At 38.2% G+C, this 21,207-nt stretch overlaps 1 protein-coding gene across 10 annotated transcripts in view; it reads left to right on the top strand.

Moving 5' to 3' along the window:
- The window catches only part of TRPM1 (transient receptor potential cation channel subfamily M member 1), a 139,458-nt gene extending 128,426 nt beyond the window's left edge, over positions 1-11,032 (top strand). For 8 of the 10 annotated variants that reach the window (XM_040493854.1, XM_040493860.1, XM_040493852.1 and 5 more), the window contains one exon: positions 9,090-11,032. In XM_040493854.1, the coding sequence (XP_040349788.1) occupies positions 9,090-10,356 (1,267 nt within the window). In that variant the 3' untranslated portion in view covers positions 10,357-11,032. The remainder of the gene's footprint in view (positions 1-9,089) is intronic. The other 2 variants (XM_040493856.1, XM_040493850.1) reach the window with 1 other exon arrangement.
- Positions 11,033-21,207: the final 10,175 nt, after the last annotated feature.

Genomic DNA, 21,207 nt, shown 5'->3' with positions numbered 1-21,207 from the left:
TCATCATGCACAAAGCATGCTCAATAAAATAAAAGGCTGACCTCTCATCAGAAATCAGGGAGCCAGTAGGCAGTGGGGTGACATATTCAAAATGCTGAAAGAAAAAGACTATCAACTGAGAATACTGTATCCAACACCACAGTCTTTCAAAAACTGAAGGAGAAATTAAGATATTCCAAGATAGCAAAAACTGAAAGAATCTGTTACTAGTAGACTTTCCCTGAGAGAGATACTAAAGAAGTCCTTTTGGGCAGAAATGAAAGGACAACAGACAGTAACTAAAATCTACATGAAGAAATAAAGAGCACCAGTAAAGGTAACTACATACATAAGTATAAAAGACATTATAAATGTATTTTTTGTTTGTAACTACTTTTTGTTTTCTTTAAAATTTTAAAAGATAGCTGCATAAAGCAATAATTATAAGTCTTTGTTGATGGGCACACAATATATAAAGATATAAATCTGTGACAACAGCATAAAGTAGAGGAGGAAGGAATGAACTTTGAAAGAGCAAATTTTTGTAGACTATTGAAATTAAATTGATCTTCATCTGAATTTGATTGACATGTAATCTCTAGGACAACCACTAAGAAAACTGAAAAATACATAATAAAAGAAATGACAAGGGAATTGAAATGGTACACTAGAAAATGTCTATTTAATACAGACGAAGATAGTAATGGGGGAATTGAGGAACAAAAAAAAAGACAAAAGACATGTAGAAAACAAATAGTAAAATGGTAGAGGTAAATTCTTCCTTATCAATAACCATATTAAATATAAATGGATTAAACTCTCCAATTAAAACACAAAGGCTGTAAGACTGTATATTTCCAAAAATATAATCTAACTGCATTCTCTCTACAGAGATTCACTCCAGATTCAAATACACAAAGAGTTTGGAAATAAAAAGATGGGAAAAGATACTTCACATGAACAGTAATCAAAAGAGAACTGTGGTTGTTATACTAATATCAGAGAAAATAGATTTTAGGACAAAAATTATTAGAGGAGTATCTGGGTGGCTCAGTCGGTTAAGCGTCCAACTCTTGATTTTGGCTCAGGTTAGGGTTGTGGATCTCAGGTCAGGATCCCATGCCGGGCTCTGTGCTGAGAGCATGGAGTCTGCTTGTGATTCTCTCTTTCCCTCTCTCTCTCTCTGCCCCTCCCCTATTTACACTCTCTCTCAAAATAAACAAACATTTTTAAAAATTGTTATTAGAGAAAAAGAAGGACATTGTAGTATGATAAAATAGTCCATCTATCAAGATATAATTATAAACATTTATGCATGTAATAGCACAGCCTCATAATATATGAAGAAAAAACTTACAGAATTGAAGGGAGAAATAAGCAGTTCTACAATAATAGTTGGGGACTCTAATATTTCACTTACTTTAATAATAGAACAAGTAGATAGAAGGTATCAAAAAATAAAAGACTTGAATAATACTACATGCCAACTCAACCCAGCAGAACACTTAACTTAACAATAGCAGGATACACATTCTTCTCAAGAGCACATGGAACATTATGCAGGAGAGACCATATGTTAGGCCATATAACAAATCTCAACAAATCTTTAAAAAATTGAAATTATACAAAATGTGTACTCTGACCACAATGAAATAAAATGATAAATTAATAACAAAAGGAAATTTTGAAATATGTGAAATTTGTTAAAATTAAACAATACACTCTTAAATAACTGGTAAGTCAGAGAAGAAATTACAAGAGAAATTAGAAAGTACTTTGAGGACGCACAACAGTCTGAGTGTACTAAATGTCACTGAACTATACACCTAAAAATCATTAAGATGGTAAATTTTACATTATGTATTTTACCACAATTCGAAAATGTTTTTTTTTAATGTTTATTTATTTTTGAGACAGAGAGAGACAGAACGTGAGCAGGGGAAGAACAGAGAGAGAGAGGGAGACACAGAATCCCAAGCAGGCTCCAGGCTCCAAGCTGTCAGCACACAGCCCGATAAGGGGCTTGAACTCATGAACCATGAGATCATGATCCGAGCCGAAGTCAGACACCTAACCGACTGAGCCACCCAGGTGCCCCCAAAAATGTTTTAAAGAGAAAGAAAATACTTCAAAGTGAATTAAAATGAAAGCACAAAATGAATTAAAATGAAAGCATAACCAAAACATATAGGATGCAGCAAAAGTGGTGCTCAGAACAGTGAATAACAGCGAATGCCTATATTAAAAAAGAAGAAAGATCTCAAAGGCATTGAGTACTGAACTAATAATGAATAGACCACTACGAAGGTCCCAAACTGATCACTGGGCTGCACACACACAGTACAGATGCCAAAAGCACTGCAAAAGCTTTGCAAATCGAACTGAAATTGGAATCACAGTCCACAAAAATCATGTTGGAACTTGCAGCTTAAGCCTAATGAGGTCAGTCATTTACTAAAAGAAAAATATCAACACTCTCCATGGGATTTAAACAAGCCTGTCACATGATGTAGTATTCAAAATGTCCACTGGGGGTGCCTGGGTGGCTCAGTTGGTTAAGCGTCTGACCTCAGCTCAGGTCATGATCTCACCGTTTAGTTTGAGCCCCATGTCTGGCTCTCTGCTATCAGTGCAGAGCCCTCTTCAGATCCTCTGTCTCTCATTCTCTCTGCCCCTCCCACCCCTCAAAAAAAAAAATTAAAATTTAAAAAATGTTCACAATGTCAACTAAAATAATTTAGAGTATGAAGAAATATGAGGGAAAAATCAGTAAATGTCGGGACATTTGACATACTTTAAAGCAACTATTATAAAAATGCTTGAACAAAATTGCAAAGAAAGTTGAAACTCATGGAAAAATAGAAAGTCTTAGAAAATAGAAGATATAAAGAAAAACCAATGAAAGATTTAGAACTGAAAACTATAATAAATGATATTAAAATTTCACTGGATAGGCTCAATAGCATAACAGAGATACAGAGGAAAGAATCTGTAAACGTGAAGATATATATAGGTAGTAATTACCTAATTTGAGCAACAGCTCAAAAGTGTAACACTGTGCCATCAGAACCTGAGTAGGAGAAGAGAAAAAATGTAATGCAGAAAACAATACTTAAAGAAATATTAACTGAAAAATTCCCAAATTGAGCAAAAGACATAAACCTACAGATTAAAGAAATTTAGCAAACACCAAACAGGAATAACTCAAAGAAATCCACACCCAGATACATATTTTGAAGACAAAAGACAAAAAAAAAAATTTATAGCAGTCAGAGAAAAAGGACACATTACTTATAGGGGAACAGGTATTTAAATAACAGCAGATTTCTCACAAGAAACCAAGAAGGCCAGGAGAAAGTAGTATCGTGTTCTTAAAGCTGACAAGAATAGTCAACCTCCAAATTCTATATCCAACAAAAATTCTTCAGGAATGAATATGTAACAAAGACCTTCTTAGAAAATTCATTGTTAGCAGTTGGGCTCTAAAAAAATTACTGCAAGAAACTCTTCAGAGGGGTGCCTGGGTGACCCAGTCAGTTAAGTGTCCAACTTTGGCCTAGGTCATGATCTCGCAGTTCATGAGTCCAAGCCCCATGTCGGGTTCTCTGCTGACAGCCTGTTTCAGATTCCGTGTCTCCCTCTCTCTCTGCCCCTCTTCCACTCACACTCTGCCTCTCTCTCTCTCAAAAATAACTAAACATTTAAAAAATTTAATAAAAAAATAAAATAATAACAATTTTTAAAGAACCCCTTCAGACAGAAGAACATATACCAGAAGTAAACTTGGAACATCAGGAATGAAGGAATGTTGGGGTTTTCTTTTTTTTTTTTCAATGTTTATTTACTTTTGGGACAGAGAGAGACAGAGTATGAACGGTGTACATGAGATACACATGAGATACACATAACAATGAGATAATTGTACACACAAATTACAATAGTTAAAACAGAAACATACTGACAATATCAAGTGCTAGCAAAGACACCGAGCTTCTGGAACTCTCCTACATGGCTGCTGGGATTATAAAATGGTGCAGCCACTCTAAACAATGGTTTGGCAGCTTCTTATAAAGTTAAACATGCATTCACTGTATGAACCAGCAATTCCACTCCTATTTATCCTAGAGAGACGAAAACTTATTGGTATAGCCACTATGAAATACAATATGCAGGCTCCTCAAAAATTTAAAAATAAAACAACCAGATGGTCCAGGAATTCTATTCCTGGATATATATCTGAAAGAAATGAAAACAGAATATCCAAGAGATATATGCACTTCCGTGTTTATTGCAGCATGATTTGAAATACCCAAGATATGGAAACAACCCAAGTGTCTACCAACAGATGAATGGATAAAGAAGACATGGTTTACACACACAACGGAATATTATGTAACCATGAGAAAGAAGGAAACCCTGACATTTGTGACAACATGGATGGACCTTGAGGGCATTATGCCTAAGTGCAATAAGTCAGACAGAGAAAGAGAAATTCTGTATGATCGCATATATGTGGGATCTGAAAAAGCCAAACTCATAAAAACAGAAAGTAAAAAAGTGGCTACCAGGGGTTACCACGGGAATTGAGGACGTGTTGTTTAAGGGCACAAACTTGTAACCAGTAAGTCCCGGAGATCTAAAGTACCACACAGTGGTTATAGTCAACGATACTGTATTATAAATTTAAGCATTGCAAAAACAACTAGATGTTGATTGTTCCCACCACAAAAAATAAATAATTATGTGACATTAGAAAGGTGTCAGATAACACTACAGTGGCAATCACGTTGTCATATGTAAATGTATCAAATCAACACATTTTACATCCTAAAGTCACACAACGGGTGATTCATACAACTGAATACCAGAAGAAAAAAATAGTTTACTGCCTGAAAATTTCTAAAAGAAAAAAATTTTTAGATATGAAATTAGAAATATGTCAGGTGAGAAATATGTCTTTAAGAGCAAATCATGGGTGCCTGGGTGGCTTAAATGGTTTGGTTTCATGTCAGGTCAAGATCTTGGAGTTTCATTAAGTTCGAGCGCCACATCGGGCTCTGCATTGGAAGCACCAAGCCTGCTTAGGAGTCTCTCTCTCTCTCTCTCTCTCTCTCTCTCTCTCTCTCTCAATCGCTCACTCGCTCGCTCCTCCTCTACCTCTCCCCCACTCACACTGTCTCTGTCTCTCTCAAAATAAATAAACTTTAAAAAAAAGATCAGAGAAATACAAATATCATATGACTTCACTCATATGAGGACTTTAAGATACAAAACAGATGAACATTAAGGGAAGCAAAAATAATGTAAAAACAGGGAAGGGGACAAAACATAAGAGACTCTGAAATATGGAGAACAAACTGAGGGTTACTGGAGGGGTTGTGGGAGGGGAGATGGGCTAAATGGGTAAGGGGCATTAAGGAATCTACTCCTGAAATCATTATTGCACTATATGCTAACTAACTTGGATGTAAATTAAAAAAATAAATTAAAAAAAGAAAGCAAATCACTTAGCCTCAGAATACCTTTGTATTCTGTGCTGTGCTGAAAAATATTTCGCTCTGTGCAGAAAGGAAAGCAAAATTAAGACTTAAGAGAGTAAGAAAGTTCATATCTTGCTACGAGCTCTATCAGAAATGACACACTTCTCTCGTTTGTTTTTCTGCTACTCAGCGTGTCAACAGATATGGGACTCTTGTCAAAGTGTTTCCTAGCTAGCCTGTCTTTCCCCATCTGAAATGGAAATCACTCTTTATAGGGATGCTAAGGTCTGGAAAAGTCTTAAGTAACTGTGGGAAGTCACAAAGTATAGCTAACACAGGAGATAGTTTATTATCCACCCTTTTTGTTTATCATTTCAGATACAAGTGAACTTAAGCTCATTTCTTTTCTTTCTCCTTTTCAGACATACTATAAAAACTCAATACAGCACACCTTGATTTGGTATAGCCGCCCCTTGATGTGGGATAGCTGTTTAAACTGTTGTCTCCAAAACGCTGCAGTTGTTTACAAGCCTGAAATAAGTATCTGTTAATTTTTCCTTAATCGGAGCCACATCGTGAAACATTGTTTCTTCCACAGTTTGAACTAAGGGAGTGGCAGTAGGGATGCCAGGATATTTAAAGACACCTACAGGGGAGTCCTACCCCAGAGCTTGGTAATTTATTCAGTGCAGGGGGCAAGGGGTTAGAGAAGTAGGAACGCAGAGTTACTGTAAGGGAGACTAAATACTCAGAGGCCTCCTTTATATTTTTTTGTTGAAGTGTAGTTGACACACAATGTTACATTAGTGTTAGGTGCACAATGGTGATTTGACAACTCTGTAGCTCACCACAGTGTAGTTACCATCTGTCATTACACAACACTAGTATACTACCACTGACTATATTCCTATGCGGTACCTTTCATCTCCTTGACTTATTCACTCTTTACCTCCTCCTGTCCTTCACCCATTTTGCCCATCCTCCTTCCTCCTCCCCTCTGGTAACACCACAGTTTGTTCTCTCTATGTAGGGGTCTGTTTCTGCTTTATTGTTTGTTCACATGTTTTGTTTTTAGATTCTATATATAAGTGAAATTATATGATATTTATCTTTCTCCCTCCGACTTACTTCATTTAGCATAACACCCTCTAGGTCCATCCATATTGTCTCAAACAGCAAGTTTCCCTTTTATGTATGAGTGGCTGGCAATGGTGTTATCTGAATTAGGCAATACAAGCAAAACATAGGCAGAGAATTATAAAAGATTTGAGAGGAAAGATACGTGTCTATATTTTGCCAGTGTGTATTTTTCAAAGTTTGCGCAGCTGTATTAGCTCTTAATGTAGTATTTGTTAAAGGATCTCAAGTTTGACTTTACAGAGGAGACTGTGGATTTTAACACAAAAGTATTCATCAATGATAACAGATTTGAAGAGAGCAAGGAGACATACATTTAACAGAGAAAACCGAGTCTTACTTGAAGTAACGTAAATAGCAAAAGTTCTGTCAGTGGCCAAAATGCAAGAGGAGTGAGAACCTTTAGAACCTGCAGTGTCTGTGGTACGAGAGTCAGGACGTCTCATACACAGTGAATTTGGTCCTCCTAGTGGCAAATTTCCAGGAAGCCAGACCCTTCCTGCTCAAATGATGTGGTTTCCTAGGGGACATATAAATAGTCTTTTCCCCACAAAAAGAAGTCCAGAATAGCCAAGGACCCTCCCACACATCAGAGCGCAGCTGTCAAAGTGGCCAACGGAAGTACAGCATTAACAAAAGCAGTTCTGGAAGAATGTAGGGAGGGTAACTGCAGAGGTAGCTGGGAGTGAGGAAAGCACAGGAGATATATAGTCAGAGAGCAGAAACTCAGTGCAGAGAAGAGCAGCAGGTGCTCAGCAAGTGGGTAAGAGCAAAGTAAGGAGAACAGTGAGAGGATTTATGAGGATATGTACAGAAGGTAGCAAGGACCTGCTAGAAACAGACTCAGTGCAAACTCAGTGACCCTGGAGACTGCCTGTGTGTTTCTAAGAAAAGATCAGAGGGTGGGAAAAAACCAAAGCATGACAGCATCAGACCAAAGTGTTGATCTCCACCCAGGGATGAACTTGCTGGAACAGATCACCATATTGCTGGTTCAGAGGGCCCAGAGGCTTCCAATTGGGAGCCACAATCCCTACTGCCCACCCTCACCATGTCCTGGGGGCAAATTCAACTTTTAGAAGACAGTGCTAGGTCCTGGGCATGACCCACTGCCCTTAGAATTAATTTCATGAACCAGTTGAAAAAATTCATACTGTACATATTATTTTTTTAAGTTTTTACTTTAAGAGAGAGAGAGAGAGCAAGCACACAAGTGGGGGAGGGGCAGAGAGAGAGGGAGAGAGAATCTCAAGCAAGCTCCAACCTGTCAGCACAGAGCCTAATGTGGGGCTCAAACTCACGAACTGTCAGATCATGACCTGAGCGAAATCAAAAGTCAAACACTTAACTGACTGAGCCACCCAGGCACCCCCATGCTGTACATATTCTTGAAATATAAAACATAGTCTATACCAGCAGGTTTTGATTTCATAAGTTGTTGCCTGATCTTCTACGAGTTAAAAATCTGGCAGCAGGTATTTGTAATCTACCACAATCTTTTTTAAAAAACCCATTAAGGGAACACTAACTGTTAAATATAATAAGCAATTTAAAGTTAGTGGTATTCTTCAGATAATTAAATGACCTCTTGTCCCTTGAGTAAACTATCTGATAATCTGTACCTAATTATGAACAATTCATCTTCTGAATCCCATGAACTTCAAATAAGGATTTCAATTAATTTTGTCAACATAACCATTAATTGCTGACAGCTATAATCAAACCTCAAAAACCTAAGTGCTAGTATCTTCTTTTATTCTCGGAGGCAATGTGATATGCCCACTAAGAGACCAAAGCTGAAGCAGATGCTAGAGATACACCGTGTGCAGCTCCACAGCTCACCTTGGACAAATTATTTACACTATGACTTGATTTCCTCATTTGTACAATGGGGATGCTGATAATAGTGCCTATCTCAGGCTGTTGTGAGGATTAAACCAGCCTAGAATGGTACCTCAGTAAGCACTTACTAATGAATACGTAAGACACAACCATGAATGGTAAGTAGTATATACACTATGTGTTAACTGTATTTCTATTACTTTCTGAGGCTCTCACAGTCATTTTTATTTTTATTCTTTCTAATATAATTTATTGTCAAATTGGCTTCCATATAACACCCAGCGCTCATCTCAACAAGTGCCCTCCTCAATGCCCATCACCCATTTGCCCCTCTCCCCCACCCACATCAACCCTCAGTTTGTTCTCTGTATTTAAGAGTCTCTTATGGTTCACCTCCCTCCCTCTGTGTAACTTTTTTTCCCCCATTCTTTCCCCCATGGTCTTCTGTTAAGTTTCTCAAGATCCATATATGAGCTCATAGTCATTTTTAGTAGTTTGAAGTATGAAGCAGTATGAAGTTTGAAAATATGCCCAGTGAGCTCCATGATTCTCAAAAGCCTGGAAAAGCATATAACACTAATCACATTGTATTTTTCTTTTTAATTTTTAGTTAATCTCAGCTTAACTTTTATGTTCCTTTATGTTCACCAGAGTTGAAAATATGTCAATGAGATTGGAAGAAATCAACGAAAGAGAAAATTTTATGAAAACTTCCCTACAGACTGTGGACCTTCGCCTTTCTCAACTGGAAGAACTGTCGAACAGGATGGTGAATGCTCTTGAAAATCTCGCAGGAATTGACAAGTCCGACCTGATCCAGACGCGGTCCCGAGCTTCTTCTGAATGTGATGCAACTTACCTTCTAAGACAAAGCAGTATCAATAGCGCCGATGGTTATAGCATGTACAGATATCATTTTAACGGAGAGGAGTTGCTGTACGAGGATCTCTCAATGCCACCAGGGACAGGATTCAGGAGGAAAGCCTGCTCCTTCCGGATGAAGGAAGACAAGGAGTCAAAAATGCATCTAGTACCAGAGCGTCAAGATAGCCTTCACCTTTTACCCAGCACAAGCCCACCAGCAACACCTGACTGCAGTCAACTTGCAGTAGACAACATAAAGAACTCTTCAGAGCTGAAATTAGGTCCAGATATTGGGATCTCAGCCGAAGATGATGGAAAGCAGGCAGACTCTAAAAGGGAAGAAACCATTCCCCCAAGTGTAAATCAAACAGATGTTATGCATGGACAGAACAAATCAGATTTTCAGAACCGTCAGCTAACAGTGGAGACAACACAAATAGAGGGCACAATTTCCTATCCCCTACAAGAAGCAAAATTGGCACGCTATCGCCCTGATGAAACGTTCAGTGCTTATAAAACAATGAAGTCCAGAAGCTTTGTATATTCCCGTGGACGAAAACTGGTCAGCGGGGTTAACAACAGGAGTACAGAATACAGTTCAATCATGGACCCAGCAGGACCTTCTACAGTTCAACACTGGACGACAGAATGGAAATATCAAGTTCAAAAGATCACACGTTCTCGAAGTACAGATATCCCTTACATTGTGTCAGAAGCTGCAATGCAAGCCGAGCATAAAGAGCAACTTACAGACACTGAAGATGAAAACTGTGTTTCTGAAATAGTCCCTCAAATCTCTCATTTATCTCTAACTGTAACTGACAGAACTGAAAAGGAAAATTTACTGTCTGTGAAGCCAGACCAAACTATGGGATTTCCATCCTTAAGGTCAAAAAGTTTACATGGCCATCCTAGGAAAGCTAAAGCCATTCAGGGCACACTAGACAGATCTGGACACGCCAGCAGTGTAAGTAACTTAGTGGTTGTGTCTGGAATTACAACAGAAGAGCAGAAGGCTAACCAAGAGAAAACTTCCACAGAAACTCAATGCTAACATGTTTTGTTTCTTTGATTTTTAAATCAAAACCACTGATGAATACCACCTTGGTCATCTAACATCATCAATTTCTGAAAACGTTTTCATCATAAATGTTTGGCAGTTTGGACTTAAGATTTAAAATTTAATTCAGTAAACGTAAAGTATTATTTTGCTAGCATATGTTAGTAAACTTAAGTTGTTTTTAGTTGGAGTAGCATCAGATGAAAGTGACAATATTCCAGTCAAGATAAATTGCTTAATCAGTAAAATTTCTCCAATCTCTTTTATTTCTGAGGGTCACCAAGTAGCCTAAGAAATGCCTTTGGGTGCCACCAATAGGTGACTAAAGCAGTGAGCCACTAGGTAAGAAAGAAAAATGAAAAGAGAAAGCAAATATGAAAAAAGAAAAAAAGGAGTGGGAGAGAAGAAAAAATTGTGAGGTACAAGAACTGGAAATGAGTCATTAGCATCATTTTTTTATGGGTTTTTGTTTTCTGTTTTAACATTTTATGTTTTACAATAACACAGTGAAGACAAAAAGTACACAATTATATCAAAGATCACATTGTAATAGTTTAGGGTGACCAAGAGTTTTGTTAATGTGTAAAAATAAAGTATCCAATGTGCATTTTCCTGTTGCCATGGAGTCCTTGAGAGCAAAAACAAAGAAACTGTACCTCTGTCTATTCAATGGTTTGTGCAAAGCTATGTCTAAAATCTGAAAGATACATTATCAAGGTGGGAATTGTTGAGAACCACAGAGACCATTCATGGCTGAGAATATAAGGTGTTGTGCTTCAACTTGTTAAGTTCAAAGACCTACCATACTCCAGGGCTCCCCATGGTCTCAGGTCAGGGGCCACTCTCTAGGAACCCTCAAGGCTACCCTATCACCACCACTTTTTTTTTCTTTTATTTTTTTTATTTTATTTTATTTTATTTTATTTTATTTTATTTTATTTTATTTTATTTTACTTTTGATTTAACTTTATTTTTTATTTTTTAAAATTTACATGCAAATTAGTTAGTATCTAGTGAAGCAATGATTTCAGTAGATTCCTTAATGCCCCTTACACATTTAGCCCATCCCCCCTCCCACAACCCCTCCAGCAACCCTCAGTTTGTTCTCCATATTTATGAGTCTCCTTTGTTTTGTCCCCCTCCCTGTTTTTATATTATTTTTGTTTCCCTTCCCTTATGTTCAACTGTTTTGTCTGTTAAAGTCCTCATATGAGTGAAGTCGTATGATTTTTGTCTTTCTCTGACCGACTAATTTCACTTAGCATAATACCCTCCAGTTCCATCCATGTAGTTGCAAATGGCAAGATTTCATTCTTTTTGATTGCTGAGTAATACTCCATTGTATATATATACCGCATTTTCTTTATCCACTCATCCATCAATGGACATTTGGGCTCTTTCCATACTTTGGCTATTGTTTATCAACACCACTCTTGATTAAACAAACAGGGGCAGAGAGAAACAGAAAAGGATCTTCTCTGGCTAGTGCAGAGGCCAGTAACATTCACAGAAGTTAAGAGTTGGATCCTGGGCCCTCACCATCTTGCAACGGCATCTCTTGGGAGGTCTCAGGGAGTCTCTGGAGCACACAGATCAGGTCAGCCTCATGCCTGGAGTTACATGCCTACTGTTACTTTAGTGGAAGTGCCTCATGGGAGTAGGCGGATCAGAGAGAAATGGGGATAATCACAAAATTACCACTATATCCATTCTCATATGAGACTCAGACTGTCACATGGTCATAAACCAGCAAGGGAAGAGAGAAAGAGAGAGAGATTCACTGTAGTTATGCAAAGGTAGGAATCAGAGATAATTAACACCTAAATGAGACTGAAATTGTAATCATCAGATCAGAATCCCTGAACTGGGCTTAATTTGTCAAAAAAGTACTGGTATACCATTGCATGGGTGATGGGGCTTTGAAATCTAAGAAATGATAACAATTATTTAATAAATAAAGCCACTGCTACATCAAGACTATTTAATCCATCCTACTGCATGTGTTACTTAACCCAGTGCTTAACCCATTACAATTTACTTCATTCCTTAACCGTGTGTGTGTGTGTGTGTGTGTGTGTGTGTGTGTGTGTGTGTGTGTCTATGCCAAGAAAACTTTCAGCCCTTTGCCACATTCTAGAAAAAAAAAAGTCTTCTCACAGTAAGCTGGAGAACCTACGACAGCTCAACAGAGTGGGTCTGAAGAAGGCAAAGCTTATGTTTGGAATTCTCCACCTCTCCATTCATTACAAATCCCCCACCCCTGCCTTTTCTGAGGTCTCTCCTACCTTGCCTCAGGTATGGGGCCAAGTCCAGGCCCATAAATCTCATGAGATTTGTGACTCTGACTCCTGTAGAGGTGTTGGCTGAAAGGGATGTGATATTTGTCTTTAAATATTTGTCTTACAGACACAAGGAAGTACATTCTTCTTTTTTTATTATTAACATTTATTTATTTTTTGAGAGACAGAGAAGGACAGAGCACGAGCAGGGGAGGTGCAGAATCGGAAGCAGGCTCCAGGCTCTGAGCTGTCAGCACAGAGCCCGATGCAGGGCTCAAACCCACGAACCGTGAGATCGTGACCCAAGCTGAACTCGGTTGCTTAATCGACTGAGCCACCGAGGTGCCCCCAAGGAAGTACATTTTAATGGTGAAATCTCACTACCTGTGGCAGGCACCTTTCTCAAACACCTGAAATCAAACCATATTGCTATTTACATGTTCTACCAACTTAGTACAGCTCAAATATTGAGGGCCCCTTATGTAGGGCACCGTGCAAGCCTATTTATTATATTATTATTACACAGTCATTCTAATTTTGCTAAATACAGGGAACTGAATGTTAGGAACTAATTTCCAATCTGATCAAATCTAGCAATATCTGTGGGTGATGGGCATTGAGGACGGCACCTGTTGGGATGAGCACTGGGTGTTGTATGGAAACCAATTTGACAATAAATTATATTTAATAAAAAATCTAGCAATATCTAAGGCAATTAAAATAGGAACATGTGTATGTTCAAAACATTTAGTATAAAACTGTCTTAGTAAATAAATTAGGAGTGTATTTCTGCTCTATGTAAAACACAGTAAGAAATGCACTAAGAAGGCTTTATTTCTATATCCTATAAATTCTGGCACACGCATAAAAGTTATATTTGTATAAGCTTAAAGTAAGCTCATTTTTTACTTTGATCAAGAGGAGTAAAGAATTGAACTCATATAAGGGGTTCTCTCCTTTGAGACTGTACAATTGCTTATTTACTGAATATATATATTTATTACCAGGAGGATCCTATAGGTTTACACAATTTAGATTTCAAAATTTTTAAATTTAACTCTTAGCATTGTCTTAGAGTTATTCCATATCAAAAATGCATTTTGGGGTTGCCTGGCTGGCTCAGTCAATAGAGCATGTAACTCTTGACCCCAGGATCATGAATTCAAGCCCCATGTCGGGCATAGAGCTTACACACACACACACACACACACACACACAGAGCTAGAAAAATGCATTTTGCTGAATATATATTGGAAATAAAGACAAATGAAGTCATCACCCTACTATCTCCAACATAAAAAGGACTATTTTATAGAAATGTTTATTATAAAATAAAAGACACAGGAAATCACACATAAAAAATATATGACTTAATTATTTTAAGATGAGTATCTTTATTTTTTTAATTTTTTAATGTTTATTTATTTTTGAGAGATACAGAGTGTGAGTGGGGTGGGGCAGAGAGAGAGAGGGAAACACAGAATCTGAAGCAGGATCCAGGCTCCAAGCTGCCAGCACAGAGCCTGACGCAGGTCTTGAACTCATGAGCTGCAAGATCATGACCTGAGCCGAAGTTGGATGCTTAACCAACTGAGCCACCTAGGCGCCCCAAGATGAGCATTTTTATAATCACCACCCATATTAATAGAATTTCCAGCTGCTCCAAAGTTTCACAAGTTGCAATCTCAACCACCTTCTTCCCCACAAAAGTGACCACTCTCTATTTATAGTAGCCACTTCCTTGTAAAAAAAAAAAAAAAAAAAAAGATGATTCTGAAACTAGGTGGCTTAAAACACCTGTTTTATTATGCTCACAGATATTGTAGGTCAGAAATTCAGATAAGGCACAGATGAATGCCCCGATTTGTAGTATTTGCTCACTTCTGTGGGGCAAATATTCCTACCATGACTAATTTCAAGCTACCCATGTGACATCACTGAATGTGGAGTTGGGAAAAGATACTAACAATTGGCTCTGCAAACTAGTGCAAACGGGCTACAGCATTCCAGTTTCTATTTCAGTGTTTGAACTGGGAAGACTCAGTGCCTGGAGGTGATTCAACCTCTTAAGGCTGACGTCATCTAGAAGCATCTTCCCTCATGTGTCTGGGGGTGGATCCTGTTTGTCAGCTGGGATCTGAAGCTCAGCTTGAACTGTCCACCAGAGGACCTATGTATGGCCTCTCCATGTGGCCTGGGTTTTCTCACAGCATGGCAGCCTCATAAAAATCATGTTTCTTACAAAGTAGTTCAGGGCTCCCAAAGTGAGTGTCCCCATGAGCAAGGAGGAAATGTCATTGTTTTTTATAACCTAGCCTCAGAAGTCATGCAGAGTCACTTCCATTGCCTTTTTTTTTTTTTTTTTTTTTTTTGGTTACAGGTGAGTCACTAAGGCCAGTCCAGATTCAAAGGGAGGGCTCCCAAATGGGAGGAGTGTTTAAAATTTTGTAGGCATGCTTTAAAATCACCACACTTGCATTTCATTATAGCTTCATCACCTGAATGTCCTTTAGTGCTATAGTTGAGTCTTGCTCTCTTTTTTTTTTTCACTTTCCAAATCTCCCCCATCCCTTTCTCTTCTTTACAATCTACCTGTTGAAGAACATGGGCCATTTGTCTTGCAAAGTTTCCTGCAATCTGAATTTTACTGGTTGAATATTCATGTGCAGTTTGACACGTTTCATTGCTTCTGCAAGTTGGCAGAATTCAGAGCTTACTCAGGCTCAGATTCAATTCTTTTAGCAAGGCTATTTGGGTGGTGTCACTTCCTTCCTCATGAGGCACATATGTCTATTTGCCTCTCTTTTGGAGATGTCTGTGGCTGTTGATGCTGCCTAGATCCCTAATTCATAGCAAGCTGAAAATCATAATAATCTACCCTATATCTTTTTCTTTTATCAGTTAGAATACTTCATGAAGAAATGATTCCTTTCACCTGCTATTTGGTTTCACGGTAGTATGGTCCATACCATACAGCAAGGACAATGATTGATTTTTCCCATTTATTTGTCAGTTATTAGGATATTGAATTGATTCCCTATCATCCTCTAATGGTGACCAGTAGATTGAAATATGTGTATATATATGTGTGTGTGCATAACCACATCATTACCTCATGGATTTTAACATATCTATGTGTTTCAATCCCTTGCAATTATCATATTCTCACATTTTCTTTCCTTGAGTACATTAAATACGTTGCTCCATTTTCTTCTGGAATAAAGCATTGCTGCCAAGAAGTCTAAGGATTATCTAATTCTTTTTCATTTAAAAATCACTTGCTCTTTTTGTCCAGATACCCAAGGAAATTTGCATTGTTTTTCCTTTAAAGTCCACTAGTTTTGGGGCGCCTGGGTGGCGCAGTCGGTTAAGCGTCCGACTTCAGCCAGGTCACCATCTCGTGGTCCGTGAGTTTGAGCCCCGCGTCGGGCTCTGGGCTGATGGCTCAGAGCCTGGAGCCTGTTTCTGATTCTGTGTCTCCCTCTCTCTCTGCCCCTCTCCCGTTCATGCTCTGTCTCTCTCTGTCCCAAAAATAAATAAACGTTGTAAAGTCCACTAGTTTTACAAGAACGTGTCTTAGTTTTGATAATTCTAAGTCAATTTTCTCAGGTGCAGTGTGTTCTCTCAGTGCATAGTTTCAAATACATATATATTTTTTTAATTTCAAGGAGGTTTTCTTAAAGCCTAGTTTGTAGTATTTGTTCTGTTTCCTAATCCCTGCCTCCTTTCCCCCCCACCCCCCCAGGTACTCCTATTACCTGTATGCTGGATCTCCTTTGCTTATCTTCAATGTTTGCCACCTTATCTCGGATCTTTTTAAATTCCATCTTCATTGATTTTTAAAATCTTCCTCCTGGGGCGCCTGGGTGGCTCAGTCAGTTAAGCGTCCAACTCTTGATTTGGGCTCAGGTCATGATCTCACAGTTCATGAGATCAGGCCACCACATGGGGCTCTGTGCTGACAGTGCAGAGCCTGCTTGGGATTTTCTCTCTCCCACTCTCTCTGCCCCTCCCCTGCTCACATGCATACATGCTATCATTGTCTCTTTATCTCAAAATAAACACTTAAAAAATAAAATAAAATGTTCCTCCATTTCATCTTCCACTTCTCTTAATGTACTTACTGTAATCATATGTACTTACTTTTTATTTTTTTTAATTTTTTTCAATATATGAAATTTATTGTCAAATTGGTTTCCATACAACACCCAGTGCTCATCCCAAAAGGTGCCTTCCTCAATACCCATCACCCACCCGCCCCTCCCTCCCACCTCCCATCAACCCTCAGTTTGTTCTCAGTTTGTACTTACTAACTCTTGAGTGTATTTTAGTCTTCATTTCCAAAGTAATTTTTTTATTTCTAATTCATTCTGAGTTTGTTCATTTCATTTTGATTGTTTCTAACTCCAATTTATATGGTTCGTTCATGTCTCATATCATTTTCTTAGCATCTTTTAAGGGGGGTGCTTAAAAGTTGATCTTTCCTGTGGGTATATCTTTCTGGTCTGCTTTTATTGTGTATAGAAGTGCTATTCTGTTCTTATTCTCTTTTTCACTACAGTAGTCTTCTATAGGATTTGACTTCCTTACTTTCCTATTGCTTATTTTTACGTGAAATGGGTTTTCTTGAACTTTTTGAACAAAGCAGTTTCCAGGATAGCTTGTCTTGCTTCAACAGAGAATCTTTTCTGTTTTCACAGTGTGGTCTTAAAATTTTTAAAGTCAGCTTACTTTTGGAGACTTTCTGGTCCTTCATTTTTTTCAGACCTTCTCTTCTCTTTGTCTCTATCTGGTTCACTTTTGTTTCCATGCCCAGCAGTTTGTCCTCAGTGTGGGTCCTTTCCTAAGGAAGTGCTGGTAGGTCAGTTTCAAGAGTTCCTACAGTTGGGGCGCCTGGGTGGCGCAGTCGGTTAAGTGTCCGACTTCAGCCAGGTCACGATCTCGCGGTCCGTGAGTTCGAGCCCCGCGTCGGGCTCTGGGCTGATGGCTTGGAGCCTGGAGCCTGTTTCCGATTCTGTGTCTCCCTCTCTCTCTGCCCCTACCCCATTCATGCTCTGTCTCTCTCTGTCCCAAAAATAAATAAAAAATGTTGAAAAAAAAAATAAAAAAAAAAAAAAAAAAAAGAGTTCCTACAGCTATATTGTTCCAATCTCTTCAGACCTTACCATGAGACCCCTGCACTCTCATGATGTTGGAGAGAACAAACACCCCTTCATTCTCAACTTGACTGGCTGGGCCTTCCAGTGAATACCTTTTAGCTATTTTGGAATTCTCCAGATGACTCACTGATTCCCTTTGCTGATACCATAAAGATCTTGTGACTGCTATTGCTTTGTTCTCACTTACCTGCATACTGGAGATCATGAGAATATTGTTTCATTTAGATTGGTTGTAGATGTCATCCATGGGTTTGTTTTTGTTTTAAAGTTTGTCTTTTTTTATGTGGAGACCAAGCAATAATGCCGCTATCATTTCCCCCAGAATCTCCCCTCAAGAAACAGATTGTTTAAACCACTTAATAGTCATCTTAAAGGCCCACGTACCCAGGCAATGGGAGAGTTTTGTAGACATTATGCATAACCATGTCTTCCCTTTCTCCACTGCTACCACCATCACCTTCTTTTATCTGAACTATTCTAATAGTTGCCAGCTAGTCTCTCAGTTTCTACCATGCTGTACTCCCACAGCAATGGGAGTGATTATTTTTAAAATGTCAGCCAGAATTATGTCATTCTTAGCTTAAAATATTGCAAAAGGTTTTCTCAGCTTTCAGGCCCTATGAGATCTGGCCTGTTCTTTCTCTCTGACTTTCCTCTCCCAGTGGAGTAGGGATGCATCAGCTGCACTGGCCTCAAACATACCAGTCACTCTCTCACCTCAGGACATTTGCGCTGCTCTCCCCTCTGTCCCCAAGCTCTTCCTCCTGATTTCTACCTGGCTTACTCCTTCACTTCTTTGGTCACTCTCTGCTCAAGTGTCATCTTGCCCATGACCACACCTCACCTACCATCACAAACTAGAATTCTCATCCTCTTCCCATGTTTTATGGCTCTTATTACCACCAAACATACTATATATCCATTTTTGTATATATCTTTCTACTCATAATGCCATGAAAGTAGGAACTTTGTCTTCTTGGTGACCTGAATAGTTATTTTGTTTTGTTTTAGCACAAAGGTAGCACTCATACAAATTTGGTAACTGAATAAATATATAAAATTCCTAGCACCTAATAGGTATTCAAGAAATGTTAGCTTTTTTTTTTTTTTCTCTTCATAGGGGAAAGGAAATGATCTGTAGGGAATACCACTATCCCCCATGATAGGACCAATCATGGAAACAGAGTCATAAAAATAGGACAAAAGAGTGGCATTAGAGTCAAAAGAAGGTTGTAGTCAAAGTATCAAGGAGGTCACGGCTGAATAGAAGCCTTAAGACTAGTGCTATGGACTGCACTGTATCCTCCCCAAATTCATATGTTGAAGCCCTGACCCCTAAATGTGACTACATTTGGAGATAGGGCCTGTAGGAAGTAATTAAGCTTAATGAGATCATAAAGGGTGGAATTCTGATCCAACAGGATTAGTGCCCTTAAAAGAAGAGACACCAGAGTGCACATCCTCTCTCTCTTTCTTTCTTTTCCCCACCTTGGGTATATGAAAACACAACCACTGTTGGCAAACAAGTCAAAGAACTCTTAGGAGAAACCTATCTTGTCTATGCCTTGATCTTGGACTTTCCACCCTCTAGAACCGTGAGAAATAAATTTCTGTTGTTTCAGCATACAGTCTGTAATATTTTATTATGGTGGCGCAAGCAGAACAATATAATTAGGTATCTGAAAATGTCATAAAATTTAGGGTTAGGTCAATAAAAAAATCCGGAAACCAAAAAGTTTTTCTATTTTTCTATTGTAGGGTCACATATTAGAGTTGTAGTTTCTAAGAAAACCAATATGGCAAAACCCAAATCACAGAGTAAGTCACTGAACTTTAAAGAAAAACTCACATATTACTTGGAGAATATTCATTGGAAAAAAAAAATCCACTCCCCCACCCCCCTTTTTTTCCTTCCAAGATTTTGTTTAAATTTAAGTTAGTTAACATATGGCATAGTATTGGTTTCAGGGGCAGAATTTAGTGATTCATCACTTACATATAACACCTGGTGCTTATCACAAGTGCTCTCCTTAATACCCATCAATTATTTAGCTCATTTCTCTACCCACCTCCCCTCCAGCAACCCTGTTTGTTCTCTATAAGAGTCTCTTATGGTTTGCCTCCCTCTCTGCTTTTATCTTATTTTGTTTTCCCTTTCCTTCCCATAAGTTCATCATTTGTTTCTTAAATTCCACATGAGTGAAATCATAGGATATTTGTCTTTCTCTTACTGATTTATTTCGCTTAGCATAATACACTTTAGTTCCATCCACATCATGGCAAATAGCAAGATTTCATTCTTTTGATGGCTGAGTAATATTCCGTATTTTCATAATTTGGTTATTGTTGATAGTGCTGCTATAAAATTGAGGTGCATGTGCCCCCTTTGAATCAGTAATCTTGTATCTTTTGGATGAATGTCTGGAAGTACAATTGCTGAGTCACAGGGCAGTGATATTTTCAACTTTTTGAGGAACCTCCATACTGTTTTCCAGAATGGCTGTACCAGTTTGCTCTGGTTTTGAGATATAACTGACCTACGAGTTTAAAGCATACAGCATAATGTTTGACTTACATATATTGTGAAGTGATTACTGCATTAAGTTTAGGAGCATTTCATCATCTCATACAGACACAGTAAAGAGAAAGCAAAGAAAAATTTTTTTTTCTTGTGATGAGAACTCATAGAATTTACTGTCTTAACAGCTTTCTTATATGTCATACAGTTGTATTAACTATAGGCATCATGCTATACATTACATCCTTAGTACTTATTTATCTTGTAACTGGAAGTGTGCACCTTTTGACCACCTTTCTTCAATTCCCTTCCCCTATCCCTTGCCTCTGGTAACCCCAAATCTGATCTTTATTGCATGAGTTTGGTTTGTTTTTTTTTAAATCCATTTACAGTAGAAAAATCAGACTATTCATAAAAATTTTTAAATGTGTATGCACAGTGTTAACACCCATAATAACCCAAAGAACTTAACATTTTAAAGTACAATTGTGGTTCCTGAGCAAATGAAATCATGTGTTACCCAAACAAACTAACAGGAAAAATCAGTAGTGTTCTAAATCCAGGATAAATTATTTTCAGAGAAAAAGCAAACTTCTGAATCTCAAGTTTTTTTTTAATGTTTCAATTAGCAACACTTGTCAGTATGATTATGATTCATATGGTCATACTGGAGCTTCCTTGTGACATTAGTTATAAAATGCTGGATTAGGGGTTTATTCTTCAGAAGAAAAGAAGGATCAACTCTCAACCAACAGATTCACCAAAGTGATACATCACTAGCCCCCCTCCACCAAAGGCTGCTTCAGTTCGGAAATATGTTTCGAGTTAGGAAATGCCCTGTGCTCGATATGCTTAAATTCATCTGCTAATTGTTAACTGCAAAATTAAC

The sequence above is a fragment of the Herpailurus yagouaroundi genome, unplaced genomic scaffold (assembly GCF_014898765.1).
Source record: "Herpailurus yagouaroundi ecotype Mexico unplaced genomic scaffold, PumYag 185, whole genome shotgun sequence".
Taxonomy (NCBI): Eukaryota; Metazoa; Chordata; class Mammalia; order Carnivora; family Felidae; genus Herpailurus; species Herpailurus yagouaroundi.
This window is presented reverse-complemented; position numbering and strand designations above follow the sequence as displayed.